This window comes from Mandrillus leucophaeus, unplaced genomic scaffold, assembly GCF_000951045.1.
Source record: "Mandrillus leucophaeus isolate KB7577 unplaced genomic scaffold, Mleu.le_1.0 Scaffold339, whole genome shotgun sequence".
NCBI classification, from domain to species: Eukaryota; Metazoa; Chordata; class Mammalia; order Primates; family Cercopithecidae; genus Mandrillus; species Mandrillus leucophaeus.
In genome coordinates, this window is record NW_012103576.1 from 3,806,517 (window position 1) to 3,824,419 (window position 17,903).

At 37.0% G+C, this 17,903-nt stretch overlaps 1 protein-coding gene across 3 annotated transcripts in view; it reads left to right on the forward strand.

Moving 5' to 3' along the window:
* SMARCA1 (SWI/SNF related, matrix associated, actin dependent regulator of chromatin, subfamily a, member 1) overlaps positions 1 to 17,903 on the forward strand; it is a 73,902-nt gene that overhangs the window by 3,954 nt on the left and 52,045 nt on the right. For all 3 annotated transcript variants that reach the window (XM_011988853.1, XM_011988851.1, XM_011988852.1), the window contains exons 2-9: positions 1,212 to 1,298; positions 3,180 to 3,346; positions 3,688 to 3,788; positions 3,895 to 3,995; positions 7,499 to 7,678; positions 11,386 to 11,541; positions 13,227 to 13,358; positions 14,633 to 14,701. In XM_011988853.1, the coding sequence (XP_011844243.1) occupies positions 1,212 to 1,298; positions 3,180 to 3,346; positions 3,688 to 3,788; positions 3,895 to 3,995; positions 7,499 to 7,678; positions 11,386 to 11,541; positions 13,227 to 13,358; positions 14,633 to 14,701 (993 nt within the window). The remainder of the gene's footprint in view (positions 1 to 1,211; positions 1,299 to 3,179; positions 3,347 to 3,687; positions 3,789 to 3,894; positions 3,996 to 7,498; positions 7,679 to 11,385; positions 11,542 to 13,226; positions 13,359 to 14,632; positions 14,702 to 17,903) is intronic.

Below are 17,903 nucleotides of genomic sequence, written 5' to 3' on the forward strand. Positions count from 1 at the left end.
TGTACATGTCAGATGCTGTAAATCAAGATGGTTATTATTTGGGTTAGTGTAACTGAATGATATCTGATCAGTGCTACAAAGAAAGAGTCTGGACAAGGTCAAATTCCATAATCTCAGTTTGGATTTCCTCAAAATAGAAATTTTAGTAAATATTAGAAGACATATTGGGGCCATATCTTTCTTATGTTTAAGGTCACATTCTGTTGATTTTTGACCTAAGTTTTCAGAGATAGTTTGACAAAAGCCATGATGGTTTTCACGAACAAATTTGTGTTTTCACTTACGCAAAGTCTGTGTTAAAAATGAAATACTCTCATCTTTGGTTCTGATGGGTAGATGTGTGTTTTTATTATTTTATTTCTTGATTTCTTATAGGGAAGGAGGCTTATTCTATATATGTATTTATGTTTACCAGTACAGGCTTGTCTTTACAAAGGATAGGGTGCATGAGATAACCCCCTTCCCCAGATAATCTCTGTATTAAGTTATTGATTGAGGTTAGTTTTTGCTAAATTACAATTTTGAAATATCAAACATTAATACTTAAATAGCCTTGATAAATTGCTTCTACAAAATATTTATGCAATATAAATAGTTCAGTTTTCTTTCCAGTTAGAGAAAATTAACATAAGTCAAAAGTTTAAAACTGCACTATTATATTAAGTATATATGATCACATTGCATTACATAAAAAATTAAATATTCTTATAATGCTATGAAAACAATTTAAAAAGTATTGTTTTAGGAACAGAAACCACAGTTTTTCTTCTGAAAGTGTGGCATATTTCCATGACATGAAGGAGTGTTTCTGAGAATTAATATTTACTTTCTTTGAATTCTTTGGTTTGTGGTTGATATTAGCCTTTTCTAGATTTTAAAATCTCTTATTTAATGTTTACACATTTTCTTACACTGTAAATTAAAGAATGGATGAGAAAGCTCAATGTTTCACCTTTTGGGTTTTATTCCAATTAATATTTCTCTGGCATTCACAATTTTTCAGATGTTTTTATTGGACCTCAGGTGTACACAACTGGATTAATCATAAGCCTTGCTTCGTGACATGCTCTCATCATCAGTCCATGCATGTCCCACATTGATTTATATATTTAGTTATGTAATTGCTTTCCGCCTTCTTCTAATGAGAACATTGACCAATTTAAGAACCTTGCTTTGCAATTTGATGACATTTATTTTCTTTGAAATTCTAGAAAAACGTTTCTTCATTTCAACTCAAACTTGCTGCTAAAGCTCCTAAATCTGAAAAGGAAATGGACCCGGAATATGAAGAGAAAATGGTAAATGTACTCTTGGATAGGATAGTGAATGCTGTAGTTAATTTTTATAGTTGAGATGTTAAAGACGAAAAAATACGTATGTATATGTAATGCATAGAGAATCATCGATTTTAGAATTGGAAAGTAATTTAATATACAATCTGTCACAATATTTTATGTTGAATAAATTAACCTCATTTTCAGATGAGGAATTAAAGGATCAGGGAAGCTATATGTCATAGTTGGGACTAGAAGTCACATCTCATTTTTGTTCAGTGCTCTCTGTCCCATAATAAAATACTTTAAGCTAGAAGTATTTATTTATGAGGTGAAAAAATCAGTGGTAATACCACTGTGGCTTTGTGACCTGAGAGAAATCCAGTCACAAAGCCAGATTTTCATATTTTTCTTTCTTTCTCCTTCTTTGGACATATGAATAAATGCTACACATTAATGAAATATGTAATACGTCAATACACTTTAAAGGGAAGAATATTTGTCCAATGCATGAAAATATCACATATTTAAGCAGCATAATCTTAGTTATACTTACATATTGCTTGCTATAATACATTTAATTATTTAATTTTTAGTCACTAAAATCCATATTTTAGCCTTAATTTTAACTAAACTCTTATAACCTTGGATCTTTCAACAATTTGACAGGTGGTCGAAATGGATTTTTTTTTTCTCTGAGGGATTGTTTTTGCAATAATATTATAAAAATAAGTAGAGATGAAATATATTTTTTTTGGTTGTTGATAGCTATTTTATAAGACTTTATGTTTAAGGCCACATCTAATGTAGGTAGGCAATGTTTTAACAACTCTAAAAATAACATTCCAGTGAGGATAACATAAAATGGAAAGTTTTTGGCCTCCTTCCAGCTCATGGTCTGAATTTATCTAACTCTTATATTTATGTTAATGAACTCTTCTGTAAGTTTTCTGGGTTATTAATTATGCATCCTTCATTAGCAATCAACTATTCTTTACTCTGTGGTTGGAAAGCGACTTTGAATAAATAAATAGTCTATTTTTTCCTTTATCTAGAATGATGTATATGTCTTTTGATCTTTTTAAGATTTTTTAGTGAAACAAAGTTTTATTGCCTGTATATGGTACATGTTCCCTGACCTTTTACAATGTATTAAGAAATTAGAATACATATCAACTTTTAATAGTTAATATATATTAACTATTTCACATATATGTGTGTGTGTTTATATATTTTTCCCAAATTCTGCTTACTTTGGGGAGAAAGTTTATATGCTACTAGCATAAAATACACTTTTCTAGATCCCTGTGAGTGAAGAGAGGACTGTTTGTTACATTACTATACCATGACATTGAAAATATTTTGAGACAAGATGATACTGTATTTTAAGATTTAAGTTATTTCTGGATACAACTTGAAAATTCTTAAGAGTTCAGTTTATGGTATATATATATCATAGTTAATTTATATTTCAATATTTGGGATATGTTACATATTTGATGCTTAATTTTGTTACTATTTTATTTAATAAAATAATGTTTTGGAAAGAGAATTTGCTTTATGATTATGACTCTTTAAGAAGGATATTTGTTACTGGGGAATTTACTGTCTGTCAGATCATTTTTCTTCCCTTCAAACTATTTGAAAATACATTTTCAAATTCTGCTATTTATTAGCTGTGCAAGGTTGGGCAAATTACTTACCCTCTCTGTGCTTCAGTAGCATGTAGTTACAGTGGAGATGATACCTGTAACTACGTCATAGGTTTCTTAAGATAATTGAGTGGATTAGTATGTTTAAAGTGCTAAGAGTGTTGTACAAAGTAAATGCAATGCAAGTATTTGTTAAATGACTTTGAAGGAATGAAAAGCAAAGTCCTTACTTTTCTTTTGTTTTGCAAATTAGAAAGCCGACCGAGCAAAGAGATTTGAATTTTTACTGAAGCAGACAGAACTTTTTGCACATTTCATTCAGCCTTCAGCACAGAAATCTCCAACATCTCCACTGAACATGAAATTGGGACGTCCTCGAATAAAGAAAGATGAAAAGCAGAGCTTAATTTCTGCTGGAGAGTATGTTGGCACCTCTCTCTCTATTTTCTTTCCTTTCTCCTGCCTTTTCTTCCTCCTGTCCTCCCTGATCCCTTCATGCACCCCTTCCCTCTTTATTGTTCAGTATACCTTCATGTGACAAAAAATAAGGGTATTGCCATTATAATTATGTTTTGAAGACACCTATATATTTTTCGCACTAGAGGCTGATCAGTAAAAACGTAGGCTGGTTCTACCGATTTCTAAGCAATACCTTGGACAACTCATTCTTTTTCTGTAAAAGATAATAGCCATGTACACTGATTTAATTGATACCTTAGCATTTGGGTCGAATATGAAGGGATTTCCTTTTTTAATTTCAGCTACCGCCACAGGCGCACAGAGCAAGAAGAAGATGAAGAGCTACTGTCGGAGAGTCGGAAAACATCTAATGTGTGTATTAGATTTGAGGTGTCACCTTCATGTAAGTACTTCATCACATTGGTGAGTTCTTTTTCAATTTAGTTTTAGAAAAATTTTACTTGAGTATATTAATGAAAGTATGAAACGTCCTTGCATTTTTTCCCCAGATGTGAAAGGGGGGCCACTGAGAGATTATCAGATTCGAGGACTGAATTGGTTGATATCTTTATATGAAAATGGAGTCAATGGCATTTTGGCTGATGAAATGGTAAGGAATCGGTAGCTAAAACCACATTCTCAGTTATCAATGATTTTTATGTAAATTTGAAAAACCTGAGCTTACCTGCCCCCGCTCCCTGATGCCTGGAGGCTTTTTTAAAGTTGTTACCATGTAAAAGGTATTTTGTAGTCTTAGAATTATTATTATTTTTTTGAGAGAGGGTTTCTCTGTGTTGTCCAGGCTTGAGTGCAGTGGTACAATCTCGGCTCACTGCATCCTCGACTTCCTGGGTTCAAGCGATCCTCCTGCCTCAGCCTCCTGAGAAGCTGCGACTCCAGGCACGTGCCCACCACACTGGGCTAATTTTTATTTTTATTTTTAGTAGAGACAGGTCTCTCCATGTCAACCAGACTGATTTTGAACTCCTGGGCTCAAGCAGTCCTCCCACCTCGACTTCCCAAAGTGTTAGGATTACAGGTGTGAGCCACAGCACCTGGCTAGAATTGTTTTGTTAAGTAACCGCTAGAACACAGACTTTCACAGGCCATAAAACTCTGCTTTCCTCAAGTGGTCCAAAAACCTTCCCTGTACTTTTGTTTTTGTTTGCAGTTTGGCTTCCAGGAAGCACAGAGTGAAGATGGATGCCCAAATGATGCCTTTATGTAACTTTTTAAAAAAAATTTTTTTGAGATGGAGTCTTGCTCTGTCACCCAGACTAGAGTGCAGTGGCATGATCTCAGCTCACTGCAGCCTCCCCTCCCGGGTTCAAGCAGTTCTCTGTCTCAGCCTCCTGAGTAGCTGGGATTACAGGCACCTGCCACGACATCCGGCTAACTTTTTTTGTATTTTTAGTAGAGATGGGGTTTCACCATTTTGGCCAGGCTGGTCTTGAACTCCTGACCTCGTGATCCACCCGCCTCGGCCTCCCAAAGTGCTGGGATTACAGGTGTGAACCACCCTCACCCTGACTTTATGTAACCTTTAATGGTCTGCCCCATGTGTCCTTCTGTCTTTTCCTATTCTTTATCTACTTTGTCTTTCTTACTTTCCTTGTCGTCTCTTTATTTCTATTTTGCCATCAATTTATGTTCCATGTTTTGATTGTAGGCTACCTGAAATCCTTTTGGGAATAAAGCGGGGTATACAAACCAAGCAATACATAAATGACTGACTGAATATATGCATGTGTGAATGAATATCAATATTTTGACTTGTGAACAATCAAAAAGTGCATAGGTGGAATAAGGAACGAATAAAGAGTAATGTTGAATCTTGATGCAGTACAGTGCATGGTGGGGCTTTGGAAATCAGTGAAGGAGTTATAAATGTGTAGTAAAATAACCGAACAGGAAAAAGTAAGGCACGTAAGATGCTAATTCATCAGCTAAAGGGGGAATATATGAAGGCCTATATTTGTATTTGAAGACCAAATTAATAAAATGGGATTTAAGAGAGGGCAGGGAAAATTCTAAATCCATATAACTCAATAATATTCGTATTTATGTGACTCTGAAACCATACTTGTAACCACTATTATCCAGAAGAGCCACATGATGATATGTGCCCTATGGCGTCTAGTATAGTTAGTAGTCAGTTGCATAAGTACTCATCCCTGGTTGAGCAACTGTTGGGTGTGTGGCAGAGGATCCCTTAAAGCAAGGGTCTGTAGCTCGTTATATTTAGGTATTCTGATTTGAAGACTATTGTCAGTTCAGAGGCGGAGGAGCTTGGTAAATTGGACAATGGAAGGACCAGGATTATTTGCCCCAAGCAGCTCTTGGCTGCAGCCTGTCTAAACATGAAGGATCTGGTCTTTAGTGATGTATTTATGCTACCAGATATATATAACATATGATATATAAAATATATATAAAATATAATATATATCTAGTATCAGCATAAATATATATTATACATAACATATATTTATATAATATATAAATATATATGTAATATATATTACATCTAAGTACATATGATATGTATATTTATATGTATATATATTTTTTGAGATGGAGTTTTGTTCTTGTTGCCCACGCTGGAGTGCAATGGCGTGATCTTGGCTTACTGCAGCCTCTGCCTCCCGGGTTCAAGCAGTTCTCCTGCCCCAGCCTCCCAGGTAGCTGGGATTATAGGCGCCTGCCACCACACCTGGCTAATTTTGTATTTTTAGTAGAGATGGGGGTTTCACCATGTTGGTCAGGCTGGTCTCAAACTCCTGACTTCAGGTGATCCACCCGCCTTGGTCTCCCAAAGTGCTGGGATTACAGGTGTGAGCCACTGCACCCAGCCAATACTAGATATGTTTTAATTCCTAAAAAATAGACACTTTAAGGAGTATAGAAAATTTGGAAAAAAATAAATAAATCACTAAAATTAAATTATACTTGTGCTACTTAGAAGTAACCACAGCTAACATTTTGGCATATTTCTTTTTAGTCTTTTTCTTCTGGTTGTACTTATTTTGTATAGTTGAAATCTTATTGTATGTATAATTTGGCATTCTGATTTATTTACATACATATTTTCCATGTAATTAAGACATTTTCTGAACATAATTATTACATAATAATCCTAGGGAGGTACCATAATTTTATTCAACTTCTCTCTTATTGCTGTTCATTTGGATTGCCTGATGTATAGTGTAAATAATGCCACTATAAGAATCTTGTAATTTAGTTTTTCTGTACCTCTCAGATTATTTCCATAGGATTCCTGGAAGTAGAATTACTTGGTTAAGGAATATAAACATTTTAAGGTTTTCATGTATAGTATTCGTAAAAGTTGTCTCATTAAGTGACATATCAGATAGGACACAATCTAAAAAAAATAGCTTTAAGCAGACATTTATAAAAAGAAGTATATATCTTGCTCAGAGATAAAACCAAAAGCAGTTTTAAGAGGCCAAAAAAGGCTTAGTTCCCTTTCTTATGGGTTAGGTATCTGTTCATAGGTATTGAATATGTTATTTTTTAAAAAGTCCTCTGGAATTGGTGATCTCTCTAAGGTTCTTTCTGGCTGAAAAATTCTGTTCTTTTGTGGTTCCTAAGGTTTTTAAGAGTGTGAGATGCAAGTACAGAGCCACAAGCCCCTTGAGACACATAGTCTGAATATTTAATGTCTGGGCTGTAATAATGTTAGGAACAATAGGAAAGAAAGACCAGTATCTAAGCAGGCTGGCAAAGGAAGCGTGTCTTTGTAAAACAAACACACAGAAAATTCCTAACTTCAGAACAAGTAGAAAAATTATCTAGTAGATTGCTTGCTCCTTTAGGAGGAAAAATGTTCTAAATAGAAAGTTGCTTTGTTGAGCAACATTCTGACTGCAAGTTACTGGTTTCAGTTTGTGCTCACAGTAAGTACGATACTGAATTGGAATGATTTGATTATCTTCTTTAAAAAAGGTATTTGGTATTTTTACTTTTCATTGGTAGAAACATAATTGCCTTTGCGAGATAGTGGACAAAGATATTTTGTTATGTTGTTGCTAACAAGATGTTTCCATACAGAAAAAATGTTCATGGATTTTTTTCCTTGTGATGATAATGCAGGGTCTTGGGAAAACTTTACAAACAATTGCTTTGCTTGGTTACCTGAAACACTACCGAAATATTCCTGGACCTCACATGGTTTTAGTTCCAAAGTCTACTTTACACAACTGGATGAATGAATTTAAACGATGGGTCCCATCTCTCCGTGTCATTTGTTTTGTTGGAGACAAGGATGCCAGAGTAAGTGAGAAACGTGTAAAAAGACAGTCAAGAATAACAACATTTCTGGAGTTTAATTACATATTATTGCTGTTAAAAACATCTGAGTTGACTACTACTAAGTAAGACTTAAGTTGTACGTACCCTAAGCTAGGCTCTGTTTTAAGTGTTTTGCATCTATTTAATTCTCACAACACTCCCATGAGGTAGATATATCACCTACTAATAATAGACAATCCATTATTATGCTTCGTCTACATTTGCTTTAACTAGTTAATTAACCTAAGCCGTTTTGAATTGTACTTTGAGTGACTTTTCATTAAAAACATCTTATTTTATTGACAGTATATCTTACCAGTGACTCTCATTTGTGCTATTTTGAAGCCAACAATATATAAATTTGCATGACTTAAAATTTTATATTTAAGTTTTTGCCTTTTGACTTGGTATACACACACGCATATGCATGTACACAACTGGAACCTCTTCTATATGTACAGAGAACCTCGTGTTTTGTGTTTATGCATAGACACAGCTTTCAGTTTTGGTCTTTGAACAGAAAAATACATGTCTGTATATGTTATCAGGTAATATTAGAAACTGGGCATTTTTTGGGGGGGTGTTTAAATTAGCCATTTGTCAATCTAGTAGGCTCCAGTCATTTTAGGACTGTAGAATTAATCTAAAACTAATAAATTATGCAAAAATACTAAAATAATCAGCTTAGAAAGCATATTATTAAACTTTGTCTTTATTTTGCCTCCAGAGAACACAGTTTAGAGATGTATTCTGTTTTCCATATTTAGATAGGTTATCTAAAGATATCCTCAAAAGAATGGTAGCATAATGAATTACATAATTTTATCCTCATCATTTTGCTTGAAGAAAAATTACTTAAATTTATTTAAATTTAACATAAATAATTTAAATATTGAAATATTGAGCTCATAAGTTTGCAATTACAGGCCAGATTCTTCCCTATGCCTAATATTTCCCCAAAGCAAATTAGTCACTTAGAACTCTTTCTGGTCACCACTGTTACCTAATGTAATACCACTCCATATAAACTTTGCATTTCTAAAGTATTGAACTTTTGCTGAAATTATTTCTTAAAGATTAAAAGCAAAAGATACATATCTAGGTTTGTGTTTTCATAATGTCTCAGTATATTTATTTTATGACTGCCCTATCTCTGCTTCCTGGGGAGGCTGGGATTCTGGTGGCTTGAAAAATTTCTTTGTTTCTTTTTCCAGAGGCAGAGTCTCACTCTGTCGCCCAGGCTGGAGTGCAGTGACGCAATCATAGCTCACTGCAGCCTTGAACTCCTGGGCTCAAGCAATCCTCTCACCTCGGGTTCCTGAGTTGCTGGGACTACAAGTGTGCACCACTGTGCCTGGCTTTGAAAAATTTCTTAATCTTGAAAATCAGTCTTCAAAGTTAGTGTTTTTCAAATTGTGAGTTGCTACCCATTAGTGGGTTGTGAATTCAGCTTAGTACTTGGTGACAACAATTTTCTACAACATTGAGAGAGAATGGAATAGCAAATTGCAGAGTGTTTCATACTATAATAAGGATAAATATTGCTTTGAGAAACTCTTAAGTTGCCTCTTTCTGTGTACACACACTCAAACATATATGTTTATACTGGATTGCAATTCAAAAGGTAATTTTACTGTGGGCCATGGTCAAAAGAGTTTGAAAACCAATAATTACTAATTACATAAATAATAAATGTACCATGTTCAGCACTTAGAGATCGATGTGGATATGAATAGAGGAAGTCCAGATCATTATATATAGACAGATTTGAATCTTGGTACAACATAGGATAGATATGTTGGGTCTTTGTATTTTCCTGGTCTTCTGTAAACATTTTATGAAGGCAATATTTTAATAATAAAAATTTGATGTAGGTTATAATAGGCATTTAATTGAGTTGGGAGATTATTAGAGATACTCTTGATCCTGTCTGATTGATACCAGTGTGCTTTGTGGCCCCTTCCTTTTCCACGCCAGAGGTATCAAAGATAGTAGACGTAGAAATGGGTTTGATTTCAGTCATGGCTTTGCTACTGATTATGTGGGGTTGACTGTCTTGAAGGGCCTTAATTTTTTCACCTCTAAAATGAGAGCTTTTGGATTATGTGACACCTTTAATGTTTTTTCAAGATGTTTAACTCTAAATTTATCCAATAGTTACAAAAAATTCAAAGGAGAGCTAATTTAAATTAAAAATATGCATTTGTTCCATGAAACTTGTAGGTGAAACCATCAAACTGAGAGCTTCACAAAATCAAATAAGGATAAGGTGTTAGCACGACTGAATGGGGTCTGGCACTCTACTCTTTATTTTGTCTCCTATTCCCTAATGTCTTTATTAAATTTATAAATGTGATCACTTCCCAGGGTGCAACTGAGATCTCTGAAAAGGCCTTTTTTTTTTTTATTCTGTCCTCCTCTTCAGTCCAGGTGATTCTCTTATACATAGTAGACACTCAGTAAATATCTGTTGAATGAGTCTGCAGTGTGTTTAGTGCATAGTTGTGAATTGTGAAATAAAGACTTTGCAGGGAACAGTTAATTTTGTTTATGCACTGTAACTTCAGATTTATAAAACTTTTTTTTTTTTTTGAGATGGAGTCTCATTCTGTCACAAAGGCTTGAGTGCAGTGGTGACATCTCAACTCACTGCAACCTCCCCGCCTTCTGGGCTCAAGCAGTTCTCCTGCCTCAGCCTCCCAAGTGGCTGGGATTACAGGTGTAAGCCACCATGCCCAGCTAATTTTTGTAATTTTTAGTAGAGACAGGATTTCACCATGTTGGCCAGGCTGTTCTTGAACTCCTGACCTCGTGATCTATCCGCCTCGGCCTCCCAAAGTGCTGACATTACAGGCATGAGCCACCGTGCCCAGCCAGATTTATAATACTAGTCATCCTCTTCTTAATATAGATTTTGCTGCTTCCCATTAACTTTTGTGGTTTTATTTTGACTGATAACATCTGGAATTCAGCTCATACAAGTTAAAAATGCTCTCAGTCAACTTACCTACCATGTTGGCCACTGCCTGTGAAGACTTAAAAATAGTTTTAAATAGTCTCACTGTTTTCCATAGCCTCCTGTACTAGACAGAGCAAGTCCCCTTTATGAAATCACATTTGTAAACCTCATGGCAACATCTGGAACTTCACAAAAACATTAATGGGCTTCCATGACCTTTTAACAAAGTGTATGACTCAGCCCAGCTAGAAAATGAAGAAGGGACATACGAGAGTTCTCAAAAGGTTGGAATCATTCATGCACATTGAGTTCTTTCTATTTGTTCAAACTGTATTATGTTGGTAACTCTTGGATCTTGGCAAGAATATGTTGTTCAGAAAGAGTTATTTTGTCTATGTTCTTTTGGATGCCCCATGATATGAAGACAAGCCTAGTAACTTTGTGATTTCTGGTCATATGGACTTTTCTAGGTCATTGAATATGCGGTATTTCTGTAAGGGAAGCCTTTGTTTCTCTTCTGCTAATGAATATATTAGCAGATCATCCAGATAATTGACCACACAGCTATCTTTGGGCCTCAGTTTTCCCATCTCTAAAATGGATGAAACTAAATGATCCTCAGGGTCTCTTACAATTCTTAATATTTTCTTGATACTTTAATTCTGTGATCATCTTGTAACATCTTCTAATATAAATATATTCTAATATGAAGTATTTTATTTTGCGTTAGGCTGCTTTTATTCGTGATGAAATGATGCCAGGAGAGTGGGATGTTTGCGTTACTTCTTATGAGATGGTAATTAAAGAAAAATCTGTATTCAAAAAGTTTCACTGGCGATACCTAGTCATTGATGAAGCTCACAGAATAAAGAATGAAAAATCTAAGGTAAGTTATCAATATCTTTATTAAAGTTTTCATTTAATTACCAGATTTGTTTGTTCCGTTTTCTGTATTCAGAATAAAAAATGATGGAACAGTCGGGTGCGCTGGCTCACGCCTGTAATCCCAGCACTTTGGGAGGATCACAAGGTCAAGAGATCGAGACGATTCTGGCCAACATGGTGAAACCCCATCTCTACTAAAAATACAAAAATTGGCAGGGCGTGGTGGTGTGCACCTGTAGTCCCAGCTACTTGGGAGGCTGAGGCAGAATAGCTTGAACCCGGGAGGCGGAGATTGCAGTGAGCTGAGATTGCACCACTGCACTCCAGCCTGGCAACAGAGCGAGACTCTGTCTCAAAATGGAGCATCGTGATTTTATTCATGGAATGTGAATGCAAATCTAAATTATTGAATATAAGACACATTAAAATTGAGCACAGTTTTTAATGTAAAGAAAATTAAGTGTTCCTTTGCTCTACCTCCTGTGTCTAACTGTGTTATGCTGTAGTATTTTAATTTTGTTGAGAATATTTAGTGTACAAATATCATTTGTATTGATTTATTTTTTATTGAGGGGCTACCCTATATGTATTTATATGGATGAGAGAAAATAATTTCCTGGAATTATCTGACTTGTGTGAATTAGAGTGTGGTGTTAACATTGAAAAATATCAGTATTTCTTGCCATTCAATTCCATCAGCAGTAGGAAAAGCTTCAATTATGGTGAACCTCTCTTTGGATCACTGGGCTAATTTGGGAGAAACAGGGACAGAACTGGAGCAAAACCACCAGGTGGATTATACTAATTTCAAATTGGAACTAATATCTGACAAGAGGATGCATGTTAGAAATAATTTTATATTATAAAAATGCATTTCTGTTCATATGATTACCATTTTTTTGTGCTTTTTGTGTCTTAATTTTTGTGGTCTTGTGTTTAGAAAGTTAATATAAGTTACTGGGAAAATCAGCTCAATTCTGGGGCTTAAAAATTGTGACCAGGCCAAGTTAGAACATGTCTAGGCATGTAGATGAATGTGGTTGGTGGGGAGATGGAGATTTTATTGTGTAAAATGGCTAACCTGGATTCCATGGAGAAGTTCTGTTTTCTGTGAGCCCAAAATGGGGAAACTAAAATATTGAAGTTGCGGGGAGGGTCTCAGGTATAAATATGATCTGCATTTTTTTTTTTTTTTTTTTGTGAGACAGAGTCTTACTCTGTTGCCCAGGGTGGAGTGCAGTGGCATGATTTCGGCTCACTGCAACCTCTGCCTCCTGGGTTCAAGCGATTCTCCTGCCTCAGCCTCCTGAGTAGCTGGGATTACAGGCGTGCACCACCATGCCCAGCTATTTTTTTTTTTTTTTGTATTTTTAGTAGAGATGGGGTTTCACCATGTTGACGAGGCTGGTCTCAAACTCCTGACCTGAGGTGATCCACCTGCTTTGACCTCTCAAAGTGCTGGGATTACAGGTGTGAGCCACTGTGACTGGCTTGCATTCTTTTAAGTATAGAAATGTTCAGTTTTGCCTTACTGCAGCTTTGTCACTTGAACTGGGGTATTTTTCCATAGAAAATTTTCAAGTTATATTGTAGTAAAAAATGTATTGGTTGGATAAATTACAGTATAACTGAATGTTGAGCATTCTAATAAGTAAAAGAATCCTCATATGAGTATTATTTTTGCAGCTTTCAGAGATTGTTCGTGAGTTCAAGTCGACTAACCGCTTGCTCCTAACTGGAACACCTTTGCAGAATAACCTGCATGAACTGTGGGCCTTACTCAACTTTTTATTGCCTGATGTCTTTAATTCTGCAGATGTAAGTTTAAGCCATACATTTTAAGTATAACTTTCTTATGTTCATTGACATGTGTTTTAAAACACTATAGATTGAAATTTATGGTACTTTTTAATTTGTAATTTTTTATCTGCATGTTTTGGTTTTCTTAGGAAAGAGTTCTTTAAAAGTTTTTAAATGGGGATCTTTTGAGAGATAGTATGCTTCTTGTCTTTGAGATTAACCTGCCTGTTCAACTTTGCCTCTATCACATTGCTCCTAAAACTTATGATGTGAGGCTGAGTCCATAGTAGTGCATTCAACATTTTATTTTCATTAAGTTGAAGTGGTTTGAAACATATTTCTGTATACTAGTTTGGCAGGTGGAAGCTATAAAATGATCTTTGATTATTGTAGGCATTGACATTTGGTGAGTGCTAAAGAGCTCAGAGTATGTGAAAGACAGCATATTGCGTAAATGTGTGATTTTTATATATATATATTTTATCATTAACACAAAGTTATGCTAGGACACCAAACTAAATTGAAAGATTTAAGAACTTTGGTGCTTGATTTTTCCCATTATTGTTATTATTATTATTATTTTAAGAGGGAGTCTCACTCTGTTGCCCAGGCTGGAGTACCGTGGTGCAATCTCAGCTCCCTGCAACCTCTGCCTCCTGGATTCAAGTGATTCTCCTGCCTCAGCCTCCCCAGTAGCTGGGATTACTGGTCCCCGTCACCACACCTGGCTAATTTTTTGTGTTTTTAGTAGAGACAGGGTTTTGCCATGTTGGCCAGGCTGGTCTCGAACTCCTGACCTCAAGTGGTCTGCCCGCCTCGGCCTCCCAAAGTGCTGGGATTACAGGTGTGAGCCACTGCACCCGGCCCCATTATGATTATTAATTAATAATAAAAAGTAGCAAGTTCAACCATAAGTTGGTTTGCACACTTTATTTTGCTTTTATTTGTTTTATTGTTTGGTAAAATTAACATTTTTATTAGCATTATGTCTTTGATTTTATATTCTACTTTTTAAACTGGACATAATATTACTACAGTATGGGGAAGCCTAATAAATATCTTTTAAGGAAAAAGTTGATGGAATTCTTACACAATGGGGCTCAAATTTTGTTAACTGCTCCAGTATTTTACCTATTTTCAGAAGTAAATAATAGTAGCCATCACAGCCAATAATATTTTTGAAAGTACTTTTTAAATGCATTATTTCCATATTGGTTGTGTAAGAATCTATAGAATATCAGGTATATTTAAAAAAACTGTGCACTCATTGGAGAATTTCCGCCCCTCTACAGGACTTTGATTCTTGGTTTGACACTAAAAATTGTCTTGGTGATCAAAAACTCGTGGAAAGACTTCATGCAGTAAGTAATAGCAGACAAGAACATTCAGTAATTGAATAGTGTATACAGATTGACCCAGCAAACAAAATGCTATAGACTCTGTTTGAACTTGTGTTTGCCTCTTGGCTCAATGTCACTGTTTCTCCCTCCCAACCTTTCTGACAGCCTCTTTTGTGTATTTTTGTTTTTTTTTCCTCTATGTCCTCAGCCTCTCTCTAGAACAGCTTTTTTGCCTTGGCTCTCCCCTGTGAACAATGTGGTCCTCTCCAACAGAGAGGCTGTTCCTGATCCCACACCCCACAGTTCCTCAGGATGGTATCGGTATTCTTCTAGTTCCCCCACTGCCACTTCTAAGCCACTGCTTCTCCACTGTCATGTATAAAGCTCTTCCTTTGAGGCCTAAGCTGTCTTGCAGTTTTACCCTCCACCCATTCTCTTTTCTGTTAATCTGTTCATCATCAGGTGGCTCCTTAACGTTTATTGTATGCCAGTTTTATATTCTTTTTTTCCCTTTGAGAGGCAGAGTCTCGCTCTGTCGGCCAGGCTGGAGTGCAGTGGCATAATCTCAGCTCACTGCAACCTCCGCCTCCCGGGCTCAAGCAATTCTCCTGCCTCAGCCTCCTGAGTAGCTGGGATTACAGGCATGTGCCACCTCACCTGGCTAATTTTTGTATTTTTAGTAGAAATGGGGTTTCACCGTGCTGGCCAGGCTGGTCTCGAACTCCCGACCTCAGGTAATCCATCCGCCTGGGCCTCCCAAAGTGCTGGGATTACAGGTGTGAGCCACTGCGCCCAGCCTTTTTTTTTTTTTTGAGAGAGTCTCGCTCTATAGCCCAGACTGCTGGAGTGCAGTGGCACGATCTCGGCTCACTGCAACTTCCACCTCCTGTGTTCAAGCAGTTCTCTTGCCTCAGCCTCCCAAGCAGCTGGGACTAACGGCACGTGCCACCACCCCCGGCTAATTTTTGTATTTTTAGTAGAGACAGGTTTTCACCATTTTGGCCAGGCTGGTCTCGAACTCCTGACTTTATAATCCACCCATCTTGGCCCCCCAAAGTGCTGGGATTACAGGCATGAACCACTGTGCCTGGCCCCAACTTTCTATTCTTTGATCGCAACTTCTCATCTCTTTCTAGTACTTTCGTTCATGTTAATCCTTCTGTACTTGTCCTGTTACCTCACAGAGACCTCTAATCCCCAGACCTCTGCATTTTCTCCCCATATATCAGCTTATTCCTGTTGTGACTTTTTTCTCTATCCAGCAGTTAACTCATTTTCTATCACTCAAACCATCTTTGGCCAGTACTCCTAAGCTCCCTTGCTCCCTTCTCCGTCTGCCATACCTGCCTAAAAACCGTAACCTGGAATAATGTAATGTAACTGTCTCTCTGTCTTCTGGGTTTCAATTTTGCTTCTGCCACTTACTAGCAGAGTGGACGTCTCTGTATTGGGGCTGCCCAACACTGGTAAAGAAGATTTCACAACTGCCCAGGTTGGAACCACTATGATTCCATGTTCTCTAACATAAGCTGAGATGTTGTGATACTGGTGATCCTTCAACATGACCTTCTACAGTCTTCTTCCCTGTTTCCTATAACAACTATTTTAGACCTTCCCCAGTCTCCCCAAGACTTCTATCCCAGGTATCTCTGCCCTCCTTCTCCCTCAGCAGGTAACATCATTCCTTTCTCAAAGAGAAAAAAGAAGACGTTAGGTAGGAAGTCCTTCAAGGATGTCTACCTTCCAAGGAGGCCTGCATCTGTGTTACCTTCTGCTTGAGTGGAAGAGGTGTCTTTTCTCTGGTTAGTGGCTAATTCTCCCATGTGAATCCTTTATCTCATCTCTTCCTATTCTTTATGGACTTTCCTCCATGATTTATCTTTTTAGTTGACTATATTTTCTACCTCTTTTTAATTGACTATATTTTCTATCTTTTTAACCGACTATATTTTCTACCTCTCCATCCAGATTGGGTCTTTACCCTAAGTGTAAACATGCTCAGGTATCTGCCTTATTAACTCCAAACCCAAACACGTACCCATCCACCCTCACACATATGCAAAACAGTGCTCCCTCAACACTGTGTCCCTCTGGCTGTGATTCCATTTTCTTCCCTTGATAGCTAAACTTCTTGAAAGAGTAGTTTATCCTCTCCATATCTACTCCGTAGTCTCCTGTTTACTCTTGAATCCATTGACCACTGGCTTCTATCCATTCCATACAACTGAAACTTATCTCACAGTGTCTTCAATGACTTTCCAGTTGCTGAATTCAGGGTATGCTTTTTGGTCAGTATCTTGGCTATTGCTTTGAAGCTGCTAACCGTCTCTTCCTGCTGAAAACTCTTTCCTGGTTGGTTTCTATGATACTGTTCTCTTTTGGATTTTCTTTCACCCTTTGTATACCCCTGTCAGTCCCTTTTGTGGGCTTTCTTTCCTTGACTGTCTCTTATAAAGTTTAGTGTTTTATAGGGCTTTGTCTTTGACTTTCATACATACTCCCCCTGGGGAGCCACGCCCATGGTTTTACCTACCACCTATATACTGATACCTCCTGAACTGACCTCTCTGTATCCTCCTCCTAAGCACTATACTTTCATATCCCCTTGCCTTCGGAGTCTTTTTGCTTAAGTATCTCACAGGCAGTTTAAACTCTGAAGGATATCTTTTAGAAATCTTTGAGGCTCACACCAGAAACCAGAAGTCTTCTTTTACTCTTCCCTTTTCCTTACCTCCCATAGATCTCTAATAATAATAGCTACAGTTTATTGTCTACTGTATACTTAAGTTCTACACATGTACTACCACAAATTTCCACAGCAGACTTGGAAATAGGTATCGTTATCCCCATTTAAAAATGTTTGACCAGGCACGGTGGCTCACGCTTGTAATCCCAGCACTTTGGGAGGCCGAGGTGGGTGGATCACGAGGTCCAGAGATTGAGACCATCCTGGCCAACATGGTGAAACCACATCTCTACTAAAAATACAAAAAATTAGTTGGACGTGGTGGTGGGCGCCTGTAGTCCCAGCTACTCGGGAGGCTGAGGTAGGAGAATGGCTTGAACCTGGGAGATGGAGGTTGCAGTGAGCAGAGATCTCGCCACAGCATTCCAGCCTGGTGACAGAGCAAGACTCTGTCCCCGCCCCCAAAAAGTTTGGCGGGCTGGGCCTGGTGGCTCACGCCTGTAATCCTAGCTCTTTGGGAGGTCGAGGTGGGCAGAT